A 27,653-nucleotide genomic window follows, 5' to 3' on the forward strand; every position below is an offset into this window, starting at 1 on the left:
CATCACTAAATTAATGATGCTCAGTCCCTTTTAGAAAATTTCTGTGAAACTCTTTATTCCATATGATTCTACTTTCCAACTCAAATTTTGCCTTTTTTTAGGAATTACAGATGCCCAAGTGCCAACACGTGTTTCGAACTTTGCACGGTTTTTATCAAGGCTGGGTTTAATCCATTTGTTAGTTCAACGGGTGCATTGACCATAAATTAACATTTTTAGTTGCTTGAGAAAGTCATGCCTTCCCTGATCAGTTAAACTCCTCAGTTTAGGGCGAGACCATGCCACGTTGGTGTCCCGCAATATTATGATTAGAAGTATTACAATCATGATTTTTCTTTTACTAATAATAACAATATAAGAATCAGAAGGATATTACAACTGCTAATAATATAATAATGCAAATTAGATTATTCATAATAATATGTATTACTGTTGTTATCATTAGTGTCATGATCATTATAATCTGTACCATTTATGTGGTCTATACCACCAACTGAAACATTTGTCATGCTAGCTAATAAATAATACAAGTTATTATTAGCCAACTTAATAGTACTCAGGGTATCGGCCTGTAAAGGATGAAGGGCTGAGTGAGTCCTGCTGGGATTTAAACATGTGTCAAAGAACATTGACATCAATTACCTTGTGTACTATTTGAAAACAAAAATGATGTGTTCATACACTTTAATAATCTGTGAGGATGTAATCATGATGATAGCATTAAAACAATCCTATAATGTGGTATACTCTTTTTCACATTTATTCTTTGCTAATACTGAGCAATATGTGAGCAATACTCGCTGACCATAGCACAGCGTAAAACCTTCACTAAACCGATAATATGTCCCCCCTGGTCATAAGGAGCTGTATTGGCTTGCAGTAACTGCCCAATAATTCCCTCCTTTGACAAAGAGGTGCGAACTGTGGTTCTAGATTTCCCGTTAAAAATCTCATTTTCTCATCAGGTAGCAGGTAGCTTTATTAGCTTGCTTGGTTAGAGGTCCAATCCCTTAGTGAAGAGTTGTCAAATATTAGAACCCTGGCCCGGTGAATACCCATTTCCTATTGGTTAATTTGCAGGCTATAAGAAACGGTATAGCACACATTTTCATTATAGCCTTCAAATTTGCCCTTTGCTTTCTTCAGCTCGGAAAGTTTTGCATTAACAGTGATTTGCCCCATCTAGTGGCCAAAGTGAAAATTACATTTTCCTACATATACCGTCCTTTTTCGTTTAATAGTTTGTTAGTGAAAAGACTAGCTTACTGTAAATAAGCATGACTCATATTTTTGGCATGCTATGTTCATGTTTTTGTTAAACTTAAATGTTACACAAGGAATGAAGTCCCCAAAAAACAATATAATAATTTTACAAATTATTTTTTTAAATGAACATTTTTCTCTTTGGATATGAGTTCTAATAGCTTTTTGTAATGTTATTTTTCATGTTTAAAACAAAACAAAAAAATATTTCATAGGGAATATTCAAGGCCACCAGAAAACAATGTAATAATAAAAAATACATATGTCTAAATGAATTTCTTTCTCTTTGGCTATGGGTTCTAATAGCTTTATAAACCTTGCCCGTGGGCCGTACCATTGTTATGGGCCCTCATACCTCATTAAAGGCCCTTGCGCTTTAACTACGTCTTCAGGGCCCATAACACCCAGTATGGCCGACGGGAGAGGTCTGTAAAGCTATAATATTTCTGACTTACCTATTTGACAATTCTACTATGTTTGGAATATGTACCAGGCAGTATTATAGACTTACTTGTCAATCAATTGCATCTATTCGAGAACAAGTGCAATCGTCTTGGTGTATTTGCTTCTCAACTATCAGAAAACAAAAAGATGTGCATGGACCTGCTTAATTGAGCCAATTCTTTGGAACCAGGCACCATTTCTTTCTATCATGCTTCAGATACTCTGTTGTTTCAAAAAAGGTCCCACTGAATGCAAATCAATTTTGAGCACACAAACAGATGTGCACACACACACACACACACACACACACAGACACACATGCACACATGCACGCGTGCACGCACACACACACACACACACACACACACACACAAGCAGTCTGCTCGGCCAGAACCATTTGATGTGGGAACCCCATGTGCTTTGACGTAACTGGACCTCATGTTTGAGATGCTGCATGTTTCCTTAGGAACATCAAGCTTGGGGCTTATTGTGGGATGTATTGATCCACTCTGATATACTATGCGGCCTCACTCTGCTATCTATGTTGTGAAAAACAGTAAAATGGCGGCAAAATCCTTGTGCGCGCCAAAACCTCCAACCGCGTTTTTCAGCACACAAAAAGATGGCTGAACAACCTGCCACCAATGGTGCATGTGTGGTGGATCATAACACGTGTGGTGGAACCAAACACATGCTGCAGAAAAAGTGCCAGTGGGCTCCATGACAAGTAAACATAGAGTGCAGAGGGAGAAGCAGCACTTTGCATATGAAACCCCAAAAATGTGGCTGTACATGACATTTACTTTGCTGCAAAAACCTCAAAATAACTGTACATAACACTTTCCAATCCTCAAAATCTTGCTTGGCGATAAAATGTATTTAATCTAATGAAGCACTGTGAATTTACAAGGTCCTCAAATGTTAAGAGTAAAACATTTTCTCAGCAAAACTGGATTGTCTGTGAAGGACAATTCCTGTCAAAAATCTCTGTGTAGCCAAACAGGGCTACCTGCGAGAGACATCCCCTGTCAAATGGGCTCTCCTGATTAAACGTTAAAGTTGTCTTAAACTAAAGATCTGCTGGGTTAGCAAATATAGAAGGACTGTTGCTGAAAGGAACACCGATCTCAGTTGTTTTGATCCCACAGTTTTAAATCTAAGAATATACATTATATATGTCATCTGATGCAACAAGCTTGTTTCATGCTGGATTTCAAATCATGAAAGTAAGAATTAACTTAGGCTGGCTGGGCCTGCAATAGGTTGAAAAACAGGTTTTCACCCAAGGGGAGGGAATAGCTCTCAGCAGATGCTCACTGACACAATAATTGTGGGGTATGTCAGACTTTTGTCTGCTGCCAGGGACTGAACAATGGCAGATTCTCCAGACCAGAAGGAAATCCCAACGGTGGGGGCTGCTCCTTGCCTCCAGAGACAGACAAAAGGCTGACCATTTGCTACTAAGGACTATGTAATGAACATTTTTAGAGATGTATAACTCGCTATCAGAAGTGGTGAAAAATATAAAACGGGCAGATTTGTTAATCTAAATGTTGGCCCTACATTTCAAAACATGGTGGAACTGTGTAGCATATTCTGAACAGGAATGGCAATATATGAGGTTTTATGGGAACTGTATGTATGCTAGAATTGTTAAACTTTGCACACACTTTCCTAGGGTAAATGCGCATATTTGTGGAAATTTGGAGAAATATTGGAAAATGTTTTCATAGTGAAATGGACAAAAAATTCTGCAAAAAGATGAAACAAGGTCTCACAGCTGTGGGATTTTGATGAACAGATACTCCATAAAATATGTAATCCTTGTATGTGATGTTCGTGGAGGTGACAAATGTATAAATATGTATTTAGGACAGAATTAGATTTGGATATTAGTGGCTAAGGGAGGTTTCTAAGTATTGTAAACATCCAACCATAAACCTGACATCATCTGTCTTTAATCCAATCACCAGGATGCAAGGCGGATATGAGGCTCTGATCCAATCCCATTTCGCAGGGGCAGGTTTAGTTAAGCTGGCCCATACACCCATTTGGTGACATCATTTGACAGGATAAATAGAGACATCTGACAACACATAGGACATACACTCTCTCTTCTGATTCCAGCGAAGCACTTTGATCCAGCATTCAACATCCAGCCCTCAACATCCTTCTAGATCCTGATGGCAAAGGCCAGGCCAAGGGGTAGCTGAACCATTTTCAGCTAGGCCTCAATCCTCAACTAATCCTCCCAACCCAGTGAAGCGCTGTGGTGGGGGAAAGCATGCTGAAACTATCTGGCTTGCTACCATAAATGCTTGCCTGCTGAACTCACTATCCCGCTGATCTGAAATATCCAGAAACAAGAAGGGCAGATACCGTGCAGTTCCGGCGACCAGCCTAGCTGATCCTGCCCTGAGACTGATGTGCTGTCCTTCCCTGATAGACCTGATCCATTGACCAGAATCTTGAGAGGCCAAAAACCTTAAATCCCATTGGATTGTGAGTATTAACAGGACGCTAGAGAATTATTGTATACCTTGCCTTATCTTGTTCCACCCTAATCTCTGAACTATCCTTACTTTCATAACCAGTAACAATGTCAAAATCTTTAGTGCTATCCTATCCTTTCTTTTTGCTAAAGCATCATTTCATAGTCATTTTTATTTGTGTAACTCTTATCCATAAATCCCACTTCGAGTGTTTAGACTGGGTCCGCCGGGGAAGGCGCTGGGGATCTGTTACTGAAGTCATGAATCAGTGTCAGAGCTTACTTTGCCCCAACTTGGTTGTCTAGTCTGAATGCTCTAGTCTTGAGTAAAAGCATAATCCATTTTATCTGATTTTAAACTGAAGTTCTTGTCCAAATTTGTGGCTGCATTTTCGAAAAACACCTCTCACTAAATCCTTTATAACTACCTCAGTTTTAAAGATAGAAATGAAATTTCAACTCTCATTGATACCTAACTTAAAGGTTTGCTGCAAATTTACATTAGCAAACGTTTTACACGTGTGAATTGTCTTTAAATTATTTCCCACTTTGCCTTTGAGATTCCAATTGTTTTCTTTTGAGTAAATCATTGCTTTTGCTTGCTTGCATCTCTTCAAAGCAGCTCCCGTAGAAATGTATAATAATTTAAGCATTTTAGAACACATTTAGTGTTTTTGCTCAGCCAGTTTCAAAGCCAGCCTGACAGTTGAAAAGTCAAACCCGTTTTTCTCTTGTGTTTAAGAGGGGAAGGTGGGAGTGATATTCTGTTTGGTATGTATTATTCCTGATTACCTGCTCTCTCCTCACATATAATTAAATTGCCTATTTGTGGGTTGTGGGGTGTTGCAAGGGGAACTTCTAACCATGGTGCTATCTGTTCCAAACCAACCCAAAAATATTATTTTCTTTGCTGCATTCTTTTTGTGTTATTACCTGATTCCCAGTCCAATAAAGATATTATTCATTGTTCCTGTCACCCCATTGGTGATTGTTGTTACCTATTAAAATTATTTTGTGATTTTAAATTCTGAACAAATAAATAAATATTTACTGTTACAAACTAGCCTGATTCCTGGTTCAGTGTGACCGGGGGGGGGGGGGGATTTTGAGAAGGGTGTGATATGAGTGGTATATCATTCAGAATATTGAACCTATAGACAAAAATAAATAAGGGTTTCATTTGCGCACTACATGCTAGGCGAGACTTGGGTGTGTGCCTGATTGAAATCCCTTACATTATATCATTATACCATTATTGCTTCCAACTAATGCGATTCACACAGAAAGGCAGCAAGTGTTGGATACAAATGCTTAACACTGGGCCTCTAGACTGACATCCACTGATTGTTTCAGGATAAGTGCTGACAACATTATATTACGTTATGTTTTAATTATTTTTTTTTATTGCACCAGATCACCACGGTAGAGGTCTCATAGCACTTAGCTGGTGAGAAGGTTAGTGTATTGTGCACAGGATATCAAGATCTTAGTCTGCAGAGGCAAAGGATTAGGGAGCAGGTAAGAGGATGGCGAAGCAGGAGAAATGCCACAGCCATATGTATGGGGTATTTGTGAAGGGGAAAAGGCAATGTTTTGTGATAGCTTAGGTGCATGAAGACCAATAAAGGTGGTCCAGAGATCAGGACTACAGAATGGAAATCTATTCTAAATGTGAACCCACAGGACAATCTATATGAGGCAGTGGAGAGAAGCAATAGCCAGTTAGTAACATGTAGTGTTTGGCTGCCTTACGAGCTTGAGACATGTTCCAGGTGCTCAAATAAACTGTGAAGGTTTTCTTTTTGACTCAGCATTACCTGTAACATTTTTCAATGGGAAAAACTCCAAAGCAGTAATTCGGAACTAAGCCAAGCCGGGAAGCCAGATGTGCCGATGTCCCTTATCGAAAGGTGAATGTAGTCCCAGAACAAAAGCATAGCAAGGGCTGCTCTGGAACTAACTGCGGACATGTTCTAGGATATGTTGGAAGCCTGGCACTCAGAAAGACGGTAGAATAATGTGATACTCTGATAATATGTTGTCTGGGAGTGAAGTCGTATCACAGCTTATAGTTCCTGTGCAGGGGGGCTCTGTGTGTTACATGACTGTTAATACAAAAGGCTAGGGGCTCGTGTTGCTTGCCTAGGGCCTTCAAGTCACAGGACTGTGATGCTGGGAGAGAATCTTCCAGGCAGCAAGCCAACAAAATAAGCACCAGTGCATCTAAAGATCAACTTGGAAACCCTGTATAGTCCCCATACCCAGAATAGTCAGAAATTGCTAATTCTGTAGTAGGGATTAATGGATAACACTGAGCCACTTCCAGGTCAGTGTAGCTTTCAGTATGCAGGTTTCCTGCTGTGGCCCGATTGAGTCTAAAGAGTTATCTAATTATCATTTACATTCCAGGCATGGAAATGTATGTTGCCTTTTGTGGTTATTGTGTCTTCCTTTAGTCCAGCGACATCTCATGCTTAACGGGTTGGTTTTATTGGTTTGCCAGTTTAACTGGGCCTGCAACCTGTGGCTCTCCGGATGTTTTGGACCACAACTCCCATGATCCCACATCATTTGATTAGGCTGGTTAGGCCTGATGGGATTTTTAGTGTAAGACATCTGGAGTCCCAAAGGTTCCAGACTTCTGATTACTATGCCCTTCCAGAGTATATAGCAATGCTGCACCAAATATGATCCTTTTTTAATATGTCTGGAACTTATATGCCTAGGATCTCATTGACAATTTGTGTCACCTGGATAGTTTGCATGAGCAATAACTTAATCCAGTGACCAAACCGTGTTCCACTTGCAATGCCAATCTGCAGTGATATACAGCCTTCCCTTGCTTGTTTACCCTGTAGAAGGCCACTGCTTTCTGCCTGTTCCGGCTGCCATTGAAGAACACATCCCCAGCTTCCTCATACAGACGCAGGGCAAGGACATAGTCCCCAGTTTCCAGGGTCCTCTGGACAGCTGCCTGCAAGAGAAGTCGTAATGGTGAGATCCAAGAGTCATGCCTTTAATTCAGTCATCAAGTAGCTATTTTACAGATACTGCCCAGAAGCACCTCAGCATTTACAACATACTATTTCAGAGAATGTAGGTGATTAACCTGCATAACAAAAGGGATTAATCAGAGTCACTGTCACTTTACCAAAGCTCCAGCAAAATGTAGGCTGCCAACTAGGCGATCCTAATGGAAAACACTATCAGAAAGACTAGTACATTAGTGCATCTAAACATCTCTGGATGAAAAGTCCTATAGCAATATCTTTTCACCTGGGGGCATCATACACAACAAACATGGGCCAGTCCACTATGGGAATAAAAAAAAACACAGTACCCTGAATGCCTTTTGTTGCTTGCTTAAAACCCAAGAATAACTTAGACTTTGACAAGTGAGTCTTGGAAAAGAGGACAGAGGGACACATCATTTGCATCACTTTATTAGCATTTATGTGGAAAAATGTCACCTGAAAGTACATCTCCACCAGTTCGTCCTCCCGAAGCAGGTAGTAGAGGACACCGGCATGCAGCCAGGCCTGGGCTTCTTTCTCCGTCTCCCCCAGGTCTATGTAAATCCGAAGACTCTGCTTGGTATAATCCAGGGCTTTCCGAAAAGCTCTGAAAAAGTGGACAATACTCTTTGACCAACAGGCATCCTGTGTCTCTCTTCCTAGCCCACGTTTTGACCCTTAAGCCCCACAGGTGATAAAGACTAGCAAAGCCATGTAGGTTCATCGGAGGCGATCACTAGTCTCGAAAGTACATTATTTCCCATTGGGCCTATATGTTACTGCTCCCCCTGAGCCTACAGACTGTTGACAGTCCTTCTGTACAGTGCTCCACAGCTTCATAGCAGCTCCATGCCTTTATATCTGTACATTTTCATTGTTTTAGTGTAAATTGGGCAATCCCCAAGTATCCCACCCCTTTTGATTTTCGATATAACCCCCCAGCCCTTGTTCGCTGAAAAATGGGCAGCATCAATGTTAATGAACAGATGCAAAAGTACCAATGCAAATACATAAACATGCAAACGCATCAATGTAAAGACATGCCACCCTTCCTGGCTAGGTTTGTGCTTTGTAAAGCCAACATGCAAATACTAATGCACACATTTTAAATGTTTAAAGTAAAACTTTGAATGAGCCTGATTCAAGGGATGGTGCTGTGAATGTTGCAATAACATTCCTATTGTTAGCAATTGTTTATGTAGCTATGATTACAGAACACTAGAATGTTTTTTTCACTTGCGTACTTACCCCCTCCATAGATAATTTACATACAAGTAAACACTGGCAGTAACATATTAAAATTACCAAAAAAAGGTCTGGGAGCCCCTCTACTGAGAATGAACATGGCCAAATAAGCTGTTATTTGTGACGATGCCCACTCTGGGGGGTCTAAAACCACATTATAGCTCACTGTACCTTTAACAGAGGAGAAATACCCATTTGCATATCAGTCTGTCCCCATTTGCATATCAGTCTGGTCCCTTCTGCTTGGGCAGTCTAGGAGACTTTCCTAAATCCAAGGGTAGTCCAGACATGGACCTCTTGCTCACTGTGCCTTAGAGAGGCTCATCTTCACCTCACTGAGGAGGCCTAACAAAGGCCGAAGCACGTGTCTGGGGTTGCCGATGGTACTGTTGCTCAGAGGAGAATTGCTTAGTATTCCAGTGCTGGACTGCCCTTGCGGGTCGGCCAGACTGATATGCAAATGGGTATTTCTCCTATGTGGAGGGTGCAGTGAGCTAAATCGTGGTTGAAGACCCTCCTGAGTGGACGACATTCCATAGAACAGGGTATTTGACCAATGATCGTTCTCAGTAGATGGGCTCCCACAATCATTTTTAACATCTCCATGGGTGATGTCCCGGTGTACATTATCAAGAACTTAAATGACGGCTGCCTTGTTGCAGCTGATTCCCATACATGTTGATGTTATGACCCTGCTAGATGTACATGTTACCATTATCTGGTAACACTGCACGCTTGTAGGGATGGGTTGTGTGCCACAGGGGTTGGATCCTTACCTGATGGTGTTACGGCCCTGGTAGAGTCGGCTGAGTGTCTCCAGTAGGTTTGCCTGTTGCACCCGGTCCCTCGTCCAGTTTGCCAGGCTCAGCCAGTGTTCATGATAGACAATGCACTGTCTAGACTTGGGCATCACCTGGTTACAATAATGGCACAGTGCCTGGGTGGCAAGCAGCTGACCTGTAAGGGTGAAGCAAACCAATATATTGAGCACTGTTGACCAACTCAAAACATGGAACAGTACTGGGTGAATTCAGCAATGGCAAAGGTCTGTAATTCACAATTATAAAAAAATAAAAAGGAAAACAATTTCACTGACAGGCTAAGTTTAACTGACTAAAGAAACATTGCAAAATTGTACAACAAAACACCATACATTATATTTCAGTTGAAGGCACACTAATGTTAAAATCACATTCTAGACACCACCAGTGGGCGCGGACTAAGATGGCCACGTAGAAGCCGAGCTACACAATAGCGCATATCGCAAGCTCAAAAGATGTCCCTGCCCCCAGGGTATCAGGTGTGATGCTGTCAGAGATCCATTGTGTGGATCGTGGTAGAGCCCCTGCAAGTGCTTCAGGTTGGCCGCAATGCCTCCATAGGGCTGTAGTCAAAGGTGAGGAGTGACGCGCTGGTGGGCCTAGGAGAGGCTGCAGTGGACACGGGGTCCTGACTGAGAGGCCCAGTAGAGTGAGGCGGCAGGAGTACCTGGTGCAGATGAGTAGCAGTCTGTGACCACATTGGCATGGCTGAGGCATAGTGGACCTGGGGTATGTGGTGTGCTGGGATTCAGCATGCGGCCGCTGAAGCCTGGGGCTGTGATCGAGGACGTGGTTGGAGGAGGAGGAGGCTGTCGGCGATAGCCACTAAGGCACAATACGGAGAAAGGGAGGAGGCGCTGATGGCATCACGATGTGTTAGCAGGAGTGGAAGTGTTTTCTGTCAGAATTTGCAGTGGAAACCATGGGCCTGCGCATGTGTAAGCCCAGCTGTAAAGGTGGTCTGTTCTGGGCTGCAGTAATGGTGGCCGCATGAATTGCAAGGTGAGGGCTGGTGCTGGAATTACCTGGAGAGGCACCAGTTGTGTTGATCTGTGCACTGGGCTCCACAGGACTGGAAGTGTACCCAGAGGTGTCTGGTGGAGGGTATTCGAGGCCTGGTGGTGTGTAGAATACCGAGATGAACTGGAAGGCCTCCATTAGAGAAACCGGCCAGAGAAAATAAAAGGAGAGGGTGCAGGAGGAGGCACCTGGACTTGCCCCACATGAGTGGAGGTGGATTGAGGACACTGGTGAAGGTGAATAGAACAGGGTCAATGTGATAACCTGGCAGTGAGCAGAGGAGATACAGACACAAGGGTGTGCCACCCCTGGGGCCAGGTGCCCGGCAAGTGCAGCACTGCTTGTTGAGGCTGGAGAAGGAAGGGCACATGAGAATTAGGGTGCTGCAACACTTCAGGAGGGATCCAAGGTTGTACACTGGAGAGAAGGTTGGCTAACAGTGACAAGCTGTGGGGGATGGAGGTTTGCCAAATTTGACATGGATGACAAGAAGTATATTTTACAGGAAATTAAAGCCATCAGAAGTGATATTCAGGCCTCTATTTTGGATTTGAAAGAGAGGGTGGACACGTTGGAGAACGAAATGGAGGGGGTAAAAAATAACTAGTTGCAAGTGGACCTCAGAGATATGAAATATGAGACTCGGCTGACAGATTTGGAGATGAGGGAAGCAGATACACTCTTCAAACTGGGCAACCTCGAGAACAGAGAATGGTGGTACAACCAACACATTCTAGGCTTGAAGGAAAAGAAAGGAGAGACGGGGTTGTGGTCATAAAAGTCAAAGACTTGATTAACACCATATTCATGTTGGAGGGAGGAAAGGTGGTAGAGCTTGAGACAGTGCATAGAGGGGGAGCGTGTAGGGGAAAGGGCCCTAAGTTCATTGTGCTCCAATTCCTCAGGAATGGATAGAAAATGGAAGTACTGGAAAGGGTGATGCGACTGGGCAGCATCCTGTATGATGGAGATTGTGTTCGGGTTTATCAGGCTCTGTCAGGACTCGCTTTGTCAGATCACAGGGACGGCCATCCCCAAACACAATGGCTGTCAGAGAAGGGGACCCAATATCATTGGGCCTTTCCTTTATCTTTGTACTTCGAGTGTAGAGATACAGATTATAGGATCACCAGTGAGCATGAGGTACAGCAGGTGCTGGGGCTACTAAAGAACATAGATTCGGCTAAGGCACGGTAGCAGAAGATCGATGGATCACTCATGAAACAGAATCTATTGAAGGGGTTCCTTCCAGGAAAGAGAGTACCGGGCAGCAGAAAATTTAAGAGACTGAATACCCCGTCCCTGATGAAGTGACTCTGATGTGGGTCCGGAGATGCATGTTTGAGAATTTGGTTCTACGTGAGGGGCGGTGGTTGTTGTTCAGTGGGGCGAATGGTGGTGACGTTGTTTGGTGATGGGACGCAGAGTAAGACACTTGGGCAGGGTATCCTTATGTAACTTGGTCCCCATCAGTTAGACGGAGCATGATATGGTACTAATGAATATCTCTGTACTGGGCTTGCACACAAGGGAATCTCTTAGGAAATGCAATGATATGTTGTTGAAAGATGCTGTTTTTTTTAAAAAAAAGAAATAAAGAAAGCTGTTGGAGAGTTCTTTCAGTTAAATGACACTGGGGAAGTGGATCAGTGCACAGTATGAAGGCAGCAAAGGTGACATGGAGATGATTATTGATAGGGGAGTGTGTGTCTAAGAAAAGGGAAAGTACCCTGATAGTGGAGGTGCTCAGGAGAGAGATCTGTGCTTTAGAAGTGAGGGGGCAGACTAAGGCCCATTCCGAAAGGGAGCGGCTGAAGAAGGATAGAGAAAGCGACAGGAGCTGAGGGAGCTGGAGGTGGGCAAGGTGGTGCATCAGTTGCATTTTCTAAGAAACAGATACTACGAGAAGAGGGATAAGGGCAAAGCCCTACTGGCAGCGTGACTCCGGGGAGAGAGAGCAGAGCGATGGATTGAGGGGATTATTCATGCACAAGGAACGGTATGCTCCACCACTGGGGAAACTTTGTGGGAGGTTGCTGCATTCTATGAATATCTATATAATGTGGAGAGGGAGGTGAATGAGCAGGACCTTGTGACATATCTGGATGGTGTGTCCCTCCCCTAGGTAGGTAAGTAGGGAGGAGGTGTTATAGCTGGAAGACCCAATAACCCTGGGCAAAGTGTTGTTGGCTATTGATATGATATGATATGATATGGTATTTGTAACGCGCCTATACACAAGTGTTTCAAGGCGCGACGAGGCAGGGAGGGGGTACAAGGGGAGGCAGAAAACGATCCTACTAGGCCAGGTGTCATTCAGATCGCGCAAGTGCAGGGGTAGGGGAGGGGAAAAGTGCAAGGGGAAGGGGAGGGGGGGAAGTGCAGTACAAGGTAAGAGGCGTACGTAATAAATAAATAAATAGGGCCAGCTGGTGGCAAGTGTGAGGTAAGTGCAGAACAAATGCTGGGGGAGGGGGGGCTGTAGGGATACAGAGACAGACCCGCAGTGCAAAGGGGTTCCAGGGCATCAGTGCAAGTGGAGAGTGGCAGGGCCCAGGACCGAGGCCGTTTAGAGTGGTCCAATTGCAGGATCAGTGCAGCTTCAGTGAAAATTAATTAGCCGCTCAGCAGGGGAGAGGGAGAGGGAAAGCAGAAGCAAAGAGGAAGGTTTTGAGGTGCTTCCGGAACCGGAGATGGTTCTCCTCAAGTTTCAGGGAGGCAGGAAGGCTGTTCCAGAGGGAGGCCCCTGCCGCGGAGAGAGATCTACCCCCAGCTCGTTGCTTCGAGAAGCGGCTAACCCTGAGGGAGTTGGAGGCGGATGAGCGAAGGGCTCGGGAAGGAAGATATTTGGGAAGAGAGAGTTGAAGGTATTTAGGACCCAGGCCCCAGAAGGCCTTGTGGACAATGCAGAGGGTTTTGAACTTTATCCTCGCAGCCACTGGGAGCCAGTGTAGAGATTTCAGTCCTGGAGAGATACGGTCCCTGGGCTTGAGGCCAAGGACAAGTCTCGCAGTTCTGTTCTGGATGAGTTGCAGAGGGCGGAGAGTGGAGGCAGGCAGATTAAGATAGAGGCTGTTACAGTAGTCCAGCTTCGAGAGAACCAGGGCTCGGGAGACAGTGAGCTTCTGGGGGAAGGAGAGGAAGGGAAGAATACCTCTGAGGAGGTGCAGCTGGTAGTGTGACCTCTTGGCGACGTCAGAAATATGAGGAGAGAAGGAGAGTGTGGAGTCGAAGATGACCCCAAGGTTTTTTGCCTTGCAGGTAGGAGCAGGGAGGGGGCCAAGGGAGGCAGGCCAGAGAGCTGCAGGGAAGGAGGGAGTGGGAGTACCGATGAGTAGAATCTCAGTCTTACTGGCATTAAGGCAGAGGTCATTGGCGGCACACCATTCTTGGATAGCAGACAGACAGTCAGAGATGAGGGAAGGAGAGGGGGAGGCTGAGGGTAGCCTGAAAATGAGCTGGGTATCGTCCGCATAGCACTGGAAATTAGGGCAGAGAGCGGCGATGCGGTGGGCAAGGAGTGCCAGATACTGGTTGAACAGCCAGGGAGAGAGATTAGATCCCTGGGGGACACCACAGGTGGAGAAAAAGATGTCGGAGAGGAAGGACCCCAGTTGGACCTGGGAGGGTCGATTTGAAAGGAAAGAGGTCAACCACGCCAGAGCCTGACCAGTGATACCCAGGTTTTCCCGGAGACGGTTGAGCAGGATGGCATGGTTGACAGTGTCAAAGGCAGAGGAGAGATCGAGCAGAATGAGAACACACGGAGTGTTGGAATCAAGGTTCAAGAGCAGGTCTTCACGGATGTTCAGGAGAGCAGTTTCCGTGCTTCTGGCAGCTCTGAAGCCAGATTGATGGTCATGAAGACTACCAACAGATTCAGCATGGAGGTTAAGCTGGGAGATGGCCAGTTTCTCCAGGAGCTTTCCCAGGAAGGGAGTGATGGAGATAGGGCGATAGTTAGCCGGGCAGGAGGGGTCGGAAGAGGGTTTCTTGAGAAGAGGGTGCACAAGGGAGTGCTTGAGGGGGGAAGGGAAGACTCCAGAGGCGAAGGAGTGGTTGCAAAAGTCAGCCAGGGCAGGAGCCAGGGAGTCGATGTGGTCCTTGATAGTTTTGGAGGAACAGGGGTGAACCTGTTTAGACGAGACTTTCATAGATCGGACTTGTCTGGAAACCTCGTCAGCAGAGAAAGGTGGAAAGGCAGAGAAAGAGGGAGGAGGGGTGACCGCAGAAGGGCCAGAGGAAGGGCCGGGTAGGGAGGGAGGGAGGTGAAAGGAGGAGAGCGAGGACAGGATGTCCTGAGTTTTAGAGATGAAGTGAGAGGCCAGTGCAGTGCAGAGGGCCTGGGAGGGGACAGGAGAGGTAGAGACTGCAACAGGGTTGGCCAGCTCCTTGCAGATTTTAAAGAGTTTGGCAGAGTTGTTTGATGCCGCAGAGATGCGGGCTTGGATAAGGGCTCTCTTCTTGGTGAGAACGGAGAGCCGGTACTGCCTTTGGAGCAGGCGGCAGGCCAGTTTGTCAGAGGATGAACATGAAGCAATTCAAAAAGGAAGACGGGGCGAGCACCAGGGGATGATGTATACACGGAGGGCTTTCATAAAGCACTGGCTAGTGATCTGGTCCTCCACATGGAGAAACTTTATAATCATATAATGGAGATAGGAAGGGCCCAATAAGTAATCTCGAAGCGGGGGAGGCATCCACATAACTTTAATTCATATCAGCCTACATCCCTACTCAATGTGGCCACAAAAATATTTATGAGAGTGATAGCCTCCAGAATGGAACAGGTCATGCCCTGCTCAGTTCAATCTGATCAGGTAGGTTTATCATAGGGAGACAAGGGCCGATACATTGCGAAAGACATTACACCTATGACAAAGCAAGGTAATAACCCCACACTGCTGGCCCTGGATGCCGGAAAGGCTTTTGATACAGTAAATTGGTCCTTTCTGCATGCGGTCATGTGAAGGTACGGCTTAGGGCTGAAAACTCTTAATTGGCTCAAGGCGCTGTATACAAATCCGTTGGTTTGGGTGGTGCTTAATGGTAAACATTTTAGGGCATTCAAATTGCAGAGGGGGACGAGGCTGGGATGCCTGCTCACATCCCTGCTGTTCAAAATATCACTGGAGCTGTTAGCAAGGGGCATGAGAAGGACACTCCAAATGGAAGGAATCCGGGTGGAGGATAGGGAATTCAAATTGGGGTTATATGCGGAGGATGTCTTGCTGCACCAGAGTAACCCACATTGTTCAGTCCCAGCAGCAATGGCACTGATTAAGGAATGTGGGTCTTCCTCAGGGTTCAAGGTTAATCGACCTAAGTCAGTCTTGTTTCCCGTTAATTTGGACAGATGGCAGAATTTAACCATCCTCTGGACATTGGGAATGGATATGCAACTAGACAGCATCCATTATTTGTGAGTTAACATCACTAGGTCCGTGGAAGAGTTAAGGAGTGGCTAACTATCCCCTCCGCTTCACAAAGCTGTATGGGGACATGACGGTGTGGAGCAGTATACTATTTCATGGATGGGCTGATTGAATGCCCTAAAAAGGAACTTTCTTCGAAAGATGTTGTATATGTTCCAGATTCTGCCTGTAGGAGTGCCAGAAGTACTTCTGAGAGAGGCTAAAGGGTAGATGCCCAAGTTACTCTGGCAAGGGAATAAGACGAGGGTGGTTTACAACACCCTAGTGTCACCTAAGGAGCAAGGGGTGGTGGGCCTTTCAGACCTTACCTTGTATTATAAAGCTGCCCAACTGAGAGTATTGGTACTGCACCTATGTTAGGACCCATACAAACAAAGGGTTTATTTTGAGAATCGTCATCTTCCTCCAGCTACGGTGGGCGAATTGCTCTCGGTTCCGAGGGAGAAGGTACTCAGAAGGATCAATGAACACCCTATATTGGGAGTGTTGTGGGATATTTGGAGACGTGGTCGGGGGAAAAAGGGGTTCACTGTGTGGCCTTCTCCTTTGAGCAACATTTGAGCCCCTCAGATAAGGGATGATATCCCAGAGGTGGAAAGATACCAGACACGGTTCAATGAAGGGCAGGCTAACTTCATCATGATTCTTGAGCTTGAATCATCTTTACGCATTGGGAAGCTGTGCGTCTTTTTGTATTTACTGTTAAAGGGTGTGCTAACAGTGGAGAAGTGGAAACATTGGTGCAGTGAGACCTTACTATGACCGAAACGATACTGGACACACAAAGGGATACCAAAGGTCTAATTTTGCAGTTAAATGTGTCGCTGGTGGCAGCAGGGAGGGGTAGTACTGAGGGACTTCGCACAATGTGGGAGAGGGACTTGAGTAGAGAGTTGGAGCATCGCTTGTGGGTATAGATGTGTAGGAGATCTGTTAAGGCCTCCATGGCCTGTCAATTTAAATGCATGGAGTGAAATTGTAACATTGTTAGCAATACAACCCAGTGCGGCTCTCTAGGATGTTCGCGTCAGTGAGCAGTGGCATGCTTGTGGGGAAAAGGCTGATTATTGGCATATGTGGTGAGGATGTCAGAAGGTGCGGATGCTCTGGGCTGAGTTCCTGGGATAGATTAAGGAAGTGGAGGGAGTGGAGCGCCCTATGGCGGTACTATTTGGTTTGGAACAAAAGGAATAGGGTTGGAAGTGATTACCTCACATGGGTCACTTTCTACTGGTGGCTGCTAGAACATGTCTTGCTAGGCATTGGAAGAGGGATAAAATCCCTGGCATTGGAGAATGGGGTGCTATGGCTAAAGATATCTACCTACTGGAACAATTCACAGCTGCACTTCATAGAGTGAGTTCAGTGATGGAGGGGGAATGGTCATGATTTCAGAACAAATTAATGGAAGCCGGATATAATGTGGCCTTGCAGGAGACCATATGAGTGTCTGAAAAGTAAAGTCAGCTTAGGAGCAGGTTACACAGCCTTACCAGCCACTGATAATGGGTTTGTAGTGTAGGGAGCCGCAAAACAGTGCTTGATCTCTACTGTTGGAAAAAGGTGGAAGTCGTTGTGCAGTGGACGTTGAATACCCTTGGTTGCGTTATTTGTTTTTGACGGAGGGGCATGAGTAATTGGGGGGTAAATGGGATCAGAAATGCTGCAGATGGTTGAATAGCTTTCTTAATGATTGTATGGTGGATTGTGTATCTTTCTGTGAAAACCAATAAAAATGTCAAAGTATGAAAAAATAACACACCCTAAAAAGTGTATATATTCACCAGTTAGGGCAACAAAGCAACCTTAAACCCCATGACTTTGCTCTATTGAAATTGTGGAAAGCGGTATCTCTGCTGCTGGTTCTGGTGGGCCCCAGCAGAAACCAGAAGCAGTCATCATCCAAGTGAAAAAAGGAACGTTTTTTAATGTAGGGGCGTTATGGATGGGCAACTCTTTGGTGGAAAGATAGGACTTAGTCAGACCTAATTGCCATAATGAAACAAAACAAGGAACACTAAAACCTAACCAATATAGACATAGAAAATGTACCTTCATTCTTCTCATGCACTGAATGCCTCCTAAAGTGTACATTTTCTTACAAACCTCAAAAAATGCTATTGCTAATAAATGTTGATTTGTGTAACGGCACAAAGTTAAGGTGGCTATAGCTGAACCTCATGGGTTTTGTTGCATTAAGTTCTCACCTTATTTTGTCCTTGAATATATATAGATACTTATATTACAGAGCCTGCAGTAGCGGCCCTGTAGTTATGGTTAAGTTGCTCAACCCATTGCAAGAGCACTTGTTGGGTGGCTTATAACTTTGCCCTCCCTGAACGAATCCTCACACAACTTTGCAAGCTAAGTATATGGCCCAGACAGGTTGATCCTCCGAAGTCTGATGAGGTTTCGTAAACAGGGGGCAAAGTTATAGGGGGGGTCCCAAAATGTGTGTTTTTTCCCAAAGACGCAATGGGAAAAAATGTTTGCTCACGCCTTAAGCCCAAACCGCTGGATGGATTTTCACCAAATTTCCAGCAGGAGCATCGGCTTGGTCCTGAAAGCATGCTTTCGTACATTTGGTGTAAATCTGTCCAGTCATAAGTGACCAAAAAAGTAGGTAAAAAGAAATTAGTAATATCTGGGTTCGGTCCGAGAACTCAATTCCCTGTTGGGTCCATGGACAGGCCTCCAATTGGCCCAGACGGCGGTGTGATGTCCGTGGACATCACACACGCCCACTGATTGGATGGTGAAAAGCATGATGTGTGTCAGATTTTTGGCAACACCCACCATGTTGGATTCACGTACAGCTGCCGTTGTCCGCGGAAACTGCAGTGAAAACATATTAAAAAACACAATATTGCACTCATCAAACTAATGAGACAACCTGTGGAGAGGTGAGGGGTGATGAGGTTGGGATGGGATATGGCCTTAAAAGCCCAAAAAGTGGGTGGATTTTCAACTCCGACATCTGCAAACAGTCCGGGTTGTCCGGGGGCAGTCCTGTGATGTCCACGAAGATGTGAGATGTTCGGGAACTTATCGAGTTCAATTTTCGAATGTAATATTTTCGAAAGTCAATATTTCTAATATATTATTTCGAAAAACACTTTCTCTAAAACATTTTCTTCTAAAATAAAATAATAATTTGAAATACAATGTATGTGAATATTAAATAATTTATTGAACAGTAAAATAAAATGTGTATTAAATGGAACAGTTATTTTTTTCTCCGCTAGATGGTGGAATTGTATAACATTTTGTAATGCAACTTAACAATATTATTGTTGAAAACATAGTTCGTTGCGTAACCCATATGTATGCGTTATGTGTGTGTAAGCGCCATTTTGCGAGTCCGTTCATTACCGATGGGTGTCCTCGCTGCTTCTCTTCCCATTTCTCTGGATTTTTCTTTTTATCAGACTTTTTTTTTGTATTCCACGCGTTTTTGGGATTGCATTTTTGGATTTTTGTAACCTGGATTACTTTTTTTTACCGGATTACTGGAATGGATTATGGATTTTCTCCTTGTAATGTTTTTTTTCTTATTTTTCGATTGGTTTCTTTTTTTATTGACTCCGGATTACACTTTGTTTCCCTGGAATGGATTATGGATTTTCTCCGTGGAATGGTTTTTTATGCATTTTTCGTTATTTTGGAGGCTTCCTGGATTCATTTTACTGACTTTGGATACTGACTTTGCCATTGTTTCTTATGGATTTTTGGTTACTTTGGATGTTTCATGGATTAATGTGGATTTTCGAAATGGTGAGTACCTTAACACATGAGATTATATGCTATTGCTTCTAAAAAGTCATTTGCATCTTGTGTTTCAAAATTGTTTACTATACTTTGAATTCGTTGTTCGTAGTCTCTATATTTTTTCTTTTTACTTGTGCATTTTTCAGTGAAATTGTTTGGGATAATCTAAATTCTTGTGCTGATTGTTCTGTGATTAAGTCTCGTAAGAAATGCCATAGTGTCGGGTTGTTGATATTGAATCTTTTGTTTATTCGGTTGTGCCACCCTTCCAGCATATTGTTTGTTTTAGCTCTACCCTCAATTACTGCATTGTAACAGTTCCACCACGATATTTGATATGTTGTTCTCCTTCTCGTACCATTCCTTATTAATTGCCCCAACCATGTGCCTTCCATGTAATCTAGCAAATCTGTTATATGTTCTTCATTTTTTTGTAGTATTCTGTGTCAATTAAATTTTCATAAAATGTAATCACTTTTTCTTCTTTTACAAATGCTAAAGCAAACATTTTTTTTGTATTGTGCTGGAAATCACTATCCTCTATATATTTTGTGTGTAGGCCTAGTTTTTGTAGTTTTCTCCATATGGCTTGTGTAAACTGGAAAAAACAACCTTGTATGCATGTGTCTTTGTTTACTCCTTTGAATGCTCTTATCTGGCTAGTTCATAGTCCATTACTATTGTGGTAGGCATTTTTTCAGGAATGGCATCTTTAATTTTTTCAAATATTAATCTGTATATTTCCTCTGTCTTCTTTAGCATTAATACAAACAATAGTGGAATAAGACTTTGGTTAATTGATCCATATACACTGTAAAATTGTTGAAATGGTTGCAGGCAAGCCTTAAATGTGGCTTCGCTTTGCCAAACATCACAATTTCCAAGGTGTCTTAAGTTACTGTTCGTTGTGAAAATTATTATTTTTTCCTCTTTTGCTGCTATTGTCATGTTGTGAAAATCTTCACCTTTGTCTGTTTTTCTAAACATCTCTGGTATGTATATTTACTTGTATCTCCTTGGTGCTATTGTTAGATTTTCCTTTTGTTATTTTTTACGGTTCAAGGAACGTTGTATATGTTTTTCAGCTGGCATTTGTGCTGCCACATGTAATGGTATTTTGGTACATGTGTGAGTTATTACAGACCCGCTGGCCTCACTCTGGTTTTCCATAGCCGTTTTTATTTGTTCATTCATTGTACTTTTTAACAGTATTGTCGTTCTGTCTGGTAAATGGTTATGTTCAACTTTTCTTTTTATCATAGTTTTTTCACTCCCTGCACACTTAGTTTTATGGTATTCTGTGCACTTCCAATACATTTTGTCTTCTCTTACTAATTCTCTGTTATACATGTAGCCCTCATGTATTAATTGTTCTCCTCCTCTCTGTGACTTCACATACTCGATGTCGTTGCTCATTTTGTATCTACAATAACAAAAACCATGTTTTATTTTACTTGCTATGTACTACATACAGGTTACATTTATTATACACTTCCTCTCATTTCTATATTTTTATTAAAAATTACCAGTATATATGACACGCAGTTACAGTGTATTTTTGTTCGTTTTCTCTGACCTCCGTTTCTGTCATGCAATGGCAGTTTGATCTCAACCGTCATCTGTTTGTCAATGTTCACTTAAGGTTCTTTACTTTTGGCTTTTACTCACTTGTTTAACTTTTAGTATTGTTATTTTATGTGTTTTAGGCCACTCACAATGCATATTATTTGTGAGATTGTTGCAGAGGGTGTGAGGGTTATGTGGGTAGTAGTGGTTGGGGGGGAACCCCCCATGACAACGTTATTTTTTAGACAATTTATCATTGATATTTAAGCATTGGGTTATCACATTTTGTTTTCGAAAATGTTGTTTTGAAAAAATGACCATTGCAATTATAAGTATGTAATGTCAACATGTTTACATTCAACATGTTTTTTTTCGAAAAAGTTGATTGTCGGTAAAATATTTTCGATAATATCACTATAAACCCTTCTGGGGCATATATGTCTATTTCTGTATTACAAGGTTGGTGAAAAGCAGCTTTTGGATGGGTTATAACTTTGGTGCCATTCAATGAAACTGCATTATGGTCCTTACTATATCCTAGAGAAAAGTATTTGGGACAGCACATAGTTTCTGTTCTTCAGTGTCGTTCTCTAGTATATAATTGTCCATTAGTCCTCGGGGCACCACAAAGATTGAGTGTTCTATTCACTGATTGGTCCTTTTCTGAGCCTTACTGTATGGTATTCCCACTCACATCACGGCGGCCAAATCGCACTGGTCCTCTTCATTCTTTCGCCTTCCCCACGAGCGCGCTTGTTCCACTATTGAATTGGAGAAGGGACTACACGTACTCCCTTCTCCCTTTTTCATGGCACCCATTTATTTTACGTACCTTTTTTCCCATTACTTGTCCAACATGTAAAGGGAGAAGGGACTAAGGCCCTTCACCAGTTCCATGGTGGCCATTTCCATAGTTTACTATGGCCACTATGGAAAGAGAAAACAGACTATGTTTTCCTGTCCACGGCAGCCATTTTTAAATTTTTATTTAGAGAAAAAAACACCATTAGTACCCCAGTCTAATGGGCCGGGGCACTCATGGCAATAAGCCCCTCCACTGCGGGCTACACTTGAGCCTATAATATGGGCCTCAGGGGCATTACCTTATGTGGTAATGGCCTGCAGTCTCGCGGCTTATTGCCTTATTATTCTCATTAGCATAACACCAATTGCTAATGGAAATGTTGGAGAATCTTATTGAGTCTAACTACTTTAATGAGGAATGTAAAGTAGATGGAGTCTATAAGATACTTTTTTTAGTTCTCTTTTTTAACTGTATAAGGTGGTTCCTAAATGAACCTTCTTTGGTGTTTTTTGATTTTTGTAAAATAAAATTTGCAGGAGAGGTCAGATAGTAAGGTCGGGGGAAATAAGAGAAGAGGCACCAACCACAAATATGGAGGGGCAGAAGGACAGGGGAAGATGTTGCGTGTGTGTTACATCTAAGGTTCTCAAGCTCCTTGATTACAGCTTCAAAAGCCCTTCGAAATTGCTCCCCACCTTGGCATCCCTTTGAATTTCCCGCCTGGGTTCTCATGAGCACTTGCCCATTTGTACTGACCCTTCTATTTATGCACTTCTCTCACTGAACAGTGCATATGTGCATTTATAGGAGCACTGTGTACATTTATTTCTGTATAAACAAAAGAAATGCAGATACAAAAGATTTCTAGAAGATTGTTAAGTGGCAGTTGGTGTGTGGAAGCGTAATATCGTCATAGGGTTATATGTACAGTTTTTGGAAGTTGTTGTGTCTGTTTGAAAGCAGGCATCAAGAGAGTATTGGAAATATAAAATTAAAAAGGGCAGAAGGGCTGCCCTGTGCGATGGTGTGCATGTGCCATCCAGGTCTTTTAATGATCCATGGACTGGATAGGGGACTGTGGAGACCGCAGATAGTTATAAAGGTCCATCAATTATGGCCCTTACTCTATCCTAGATAAAGGTATTTGGGACAAATAATTGTTTCTGTCCCTCAATGTCTTTCTCTAGTATACAATTGTCCATTAGTGCTCGGCGCACCATAAAGATTGTGTGTTCTATTCACTGATTGTTCCTTTTCTGAGCCTACTGCATGGTATTTCCACTCATGTCACGGCAGCGAACTCACGCTGGTCCCCTTCATTCTTTTGCCTCCCCCACGAACGTGCTTGTTCCACTATTGAATGGGAGAAGGGACTGCACATATTCCCTTCTCCCTGTTTCACGGCAGCCATTTATTTTACTTACCTTTTTTTCCCATTACTTATAATGTCCAACATGTAAAGGGAGAAGGGATGCAGTTTCATGGTGGCCATTTTCTTTGTTTACTCTTTGAAAACAGTCTATGTTTTCTGTCCACAGCAGCCATTTTTAAAAAAATGTAGAGAAAAAAACACCATTAGTACCCCAGTCTAATGGGCCGGGGCACTCATGGCAATAAGCCCCTTCACGGCGGGCTACACTTGAGCCTATAATATGGGCCTCAGGGGCATTACCTTATGTGGTAATGGCCTGCAGTCTCGGGGCTTATTGCCTTATTATTCTCATTAGCATAACACAAATTGCTAATGGAAATGTTGGAGAATCTTATTGAATCTAACTACTTTAACGAGGAATGTAAAGTAGATGGAGTCTATAAGATCATTTTTTTGTTCTCTTTTTTAACTGCATAAGGTGGTTCCTAAAGGAACCTTTGTTGGTGTTTTTTGATTTTTGTAAAATAAAATTTGCAGGAGAGGTCAGATAGTAAGGTGGGGGGGGGGGTGAGAGAAGAGGCACCAACCACAAATATGAAGGGGCAGGAGGACAGGGGAAGATGTTGCGCGTGTGTTACATCCAATGTTCTCATGCTCCTTGATTACAGCTTCAATAGAACTTCAAAATTGCTCCCCCCTCAGGGTGGTGTGTTGCAGTATATACAGAGTACTGTTGTTTTCAAAAGGTATGGATCAACAGCCTCTTATATTGCAGGCAATGTAGCTGGTGGGATTTTGTGTCCCACAAAAGTAGGCTTTGTGGTTACAGTATTGGATGAGGAAGATGAGGTGGAGGAAGACAGCCTACTACTTCCTAATAAAGGACTAACCTTTCAGAGAGCTTTGCAGTGGTTGGATTTGGGGTGCCGTTGCATGTAGGTGGTCCCGTAGGAGTACTGTCCAGGTAGTCCGCAACTGAGTACAAGGTTGCACTCAGTGCATTTCACTTTGGTAGCTTCAGACTTTGGTACAAAAAGTCATCAATGACATTTGTGATATCATCTTTCATGTCATGCATGGTAGTCTTAGCAGTGCACGGTGGTGGCACGAGTTATGGTTGCTTAGCTTACCATAGCTGTTGAATTTCTGGGGGTTTTCAGTTTTACTTATAACCATAATGTCCCGTTAACCAAGTTTTTTCATTGAATTTCATAGGTTTTTACTAGTGCAACGTAACCATAACTTAACCATTTCATCCGCCAAAGGCACCCATAAATCTACAGATAGGACACTGTTGGTTTATTTTTTTTAAGTTATTTCAGAGAATTCTATAGGTTTTTATCAGAGAATTTTATAGGTTTTTATTAGTGCAAATTAACCATAACATTCCATTGACAAAGTTTTTTCAGTGACAAATAAGAGTATGAATTAGGCAGAATTTAAACATTTGCCAAAAAGTACAACCAAGTAAGAAAAATGAACAAGTATGACAAGAAGAACAAAGTCACACTGGAGGAATTCACTTCAGAAAACCCATCAAGCTCGTCGGCAGCTACATTGGAAAGTGATGAAGCACAGACTCATATACGTCTACATTTTTTAGACAAGATGAGACTGCTGCAGCTAGAAGGCACGCAGCCACAAACTCGCGGACATTTCCAAAACAAAACCAGTGGAAAGCAAGCACCGTACCATGGAAAATAAGGCAAGGCAGGAACAAGCGAAAAACAACCAAGGAGCACAACCCGGTCTTGGAAAAAGAAGGAAACCCGGAAATAATGGAAGAAGAAATGCAAATAATTAATCTATCCAAGAGAATCATGAGCAATCAAGAAAAAAGTAGTTTTGTCTAAAGGTCTAAGCTACTGCCCTAAGTCTTGGTTGAATTATGCACAAAACTGCATTGACTTATTCAAATTTGTGCAGGAACTAAGATTGATCAAACATTATGCAACTCACAACAAAAATACAGATAAGGACAAAGGGAATGAAATACCAACAATGCTTTTGATCAAAAACATTTCAAGACTTAGCAACCACTGAGGGGGTAGGCCTTAATGTTATAGACACAGATGGAATGTGGGACAAAACTGATTTAACACCCTGTGGCATCAATATATCCCTCACAAAGGACAGCAGCTTCACACCTCAGTTTAAATTCAATCCAATAACCTCTAATAGTGCCAGTATAGAAATATTCAATGGCCTAGTGGTCGATGATCTAAAACAACTGGCTAGATGGGCTCTACCACTAGTACACAACAGAAGATACATAGAAGTATCACAGACTCTACACAATCTCATTAATGATATGAAAATTATAATAAAACCATTGGATAAAGGAGGTAACATTGTGGTGATGGATTTGGATGACTATATACGAGAGGCAAAGCACCAACTAAATGATACCACACACTACTTGAAACTCACAGAAGATCCCACAAGACAATATAAAGACCAATTTGACGAAATACTGAAAGGGTGGCACAAATCAGGTGTTCTGGAATGGGAGGAAAAACAATAACTCACAATCAAATATCCTTCACTCCAATGATATATTTTGTGCCAAATGTATACAAAAGACTTAACAAACCCCCATGTAGACCAATGGTGGCATCTGTAGGATCTCTTTTGGAAAAAAAACATCATGGTACATTGACAAATTCCTTTTCCCATTTGTACAGACTTTACCATTGTTTGTACAAGAAATGACAGATTTTTTACACAAAGTTGTCAACATTCAATGGGAGCGACTTTCTTACTAACCAAATTGGAAGTGGTCTCTCTATACATAAGTATAGAGCAACGGGGATGCAGGCAACAACATTATACCTATCAACTAAATCTGCAAGCTAAATAAACTACTCAAAAATGTTACTAGAAATGCTCAAGTTCTGTCTCGAACTCAATGCGTTCCTGTTTGATGGAATGTTTTTTCTACAAGTCTGTGGCATGGCAATGGGCACAATATTCGATCCTCTTTATGTAAACTAAATGATGGGAAAGTGGGAACAAGAAATACTGCACAGTGAAGAATATGTGAAACAGTAATAAAATAATCCTCTCATAGACTATCTTTTTATAATCTTGAACGGGAGCGTACAAGAATGGACAGGTTTTGTCAGAGCAATCAATCAGAATCATGACATTCTACAATTTATGGAACATGACAGCAAACTCCAAATCATCTATTTAGATGTATTAAATGAATATATGTGGAGAATGGACAATTGGAAAGAACAATATACAGAACACCTACAAACACCAATTTGGTATTACATGCAAGCAGCTGCCATACAAAATAAATTATAAACAGCATACCATATGGTGAAATGATCAGAACACTTAGACACTGCTCGACAGAACCAGAGTTCCAGAAACATGCAAAATCAATAGCAAGAAGGTTTGAAAAGTGTTATCAAAAAACCACAATATAACAGGCATTTGACAAAGCTAAAGCGAAAAGAAGGGAAGATCATTTACAACACAAACAACCAGGGGAGGGCATGTTTAATATCATAAGATTCATCACTACATACCATGTGAATGCGACAAGTGTGAGGAAGATCTTGGACACCCACTGGAAAATTCTGAAACAATTATGCAAATATTTCCCCACATGTGAAAGACAGAGCCCAAATAACATTTCACAAACCTGAATCAATACAATCGAAAATAGTGTCTACTTTTTTCCAAAGAGACAATACAACTATGACAAAACAGTGGTTGATGGGACAAATAACAGGATTTTTCAAATGTAGTGAGTGCAAAGCCTGGAGATATGGTCTAAATGTCAAACAGTACATGAATCAACGAACAAAGGAAATAATATCAATCAAAACATGTCTAACATTGAGATCTAGTTTTCGATACACGTCATCCAATATAGTTGTGAGATGCTATATGTAGGAAGTACAAAACATATGGCTAAAATATGCATTCTACAACACATTCAAGTGTTAAACAACAAGGATTATATGTACACTCTGGCCAAGCACTTTCAAGAGACACATGAAGGAGACCTATCAACACTACACTACTTTGTCATTGATACAATCGAAAATCAACCACGGGGACATGACCGTGAAAGAAAGTTACATCAAGAGTCACAGTACATCCTTGACGTAGACACGAAAGTCCTGAATGGACACATCATGGATGAAGAGATGTATATGTTCCTAGGAGATTAACAATTAACAATGCCGTTCTCATCAGAATTGACTCACACAGGACAAATTGAGAAGAAACAGCTAAATTGCATCCCATACTGCCACATCCCCAGAAAATGCATGCAACAGCGGCTATAGACTTTGTCATTTTATGACATGAAGAAGAAATGGTAGCTTACTAAAAATACATTTCAATTAGTCTTATACACAATGAGAGCCAAGTAACATGCACAGGACATT

General features: G+C 42.5%; 1 protein-coding gene across 3 annotated transcripts in view; it reads right to left on the bottom strand.

Moving 5' to 3' along the window:
* Positions 1 to 27,653, bottom strand: part of SH3TC2 (SH3 domain and tetratricopeptide repeats 2) — a 665,994-nt gene that overhangs the window by 25,988 nt on the left and 612,353 nt on the right. For all 3 annotated transcript variants that reach the window (XM_069651388.1, XM_069651386.1, XM_069651387.1), the window contains exons 13-15: positions 9,234 to 9,414; positions 7,669 to 7,819; positions 7,050 to 7,172 (exon numbers count right to left, since the gene is read on the bottom strand). In XM_069651388.1, the coding sequence (XP_069507489.1) occupies positions 7,050 to 7,172; positions 7,669 to 7,819; positions 9,234 to 9,414 (455 nt within the window). The remainder of the gene's footprint in view (positions 1 to 7,049; positions 7,173 to 7,668; positions 7,820 to 9,233; positions 9,415 to 27,653) is intronic.

This window comes from Ambystoma mexicanum, chromosome 3p (assembly GCF_040938575.1).
Source record: "Ambystoma mexicanum isolate Mex_15411 chromosome 3p, UKY_AmexF1_1, whole genome shotgun sequence".
NCBI classification, from domain to species: domain Eukaryota; kingdom Metazoa; phylum Chordata; class Amphibia; order Caudata; family Ambystomatidae; genus Ambystoma; species Ambystoma mexicanum.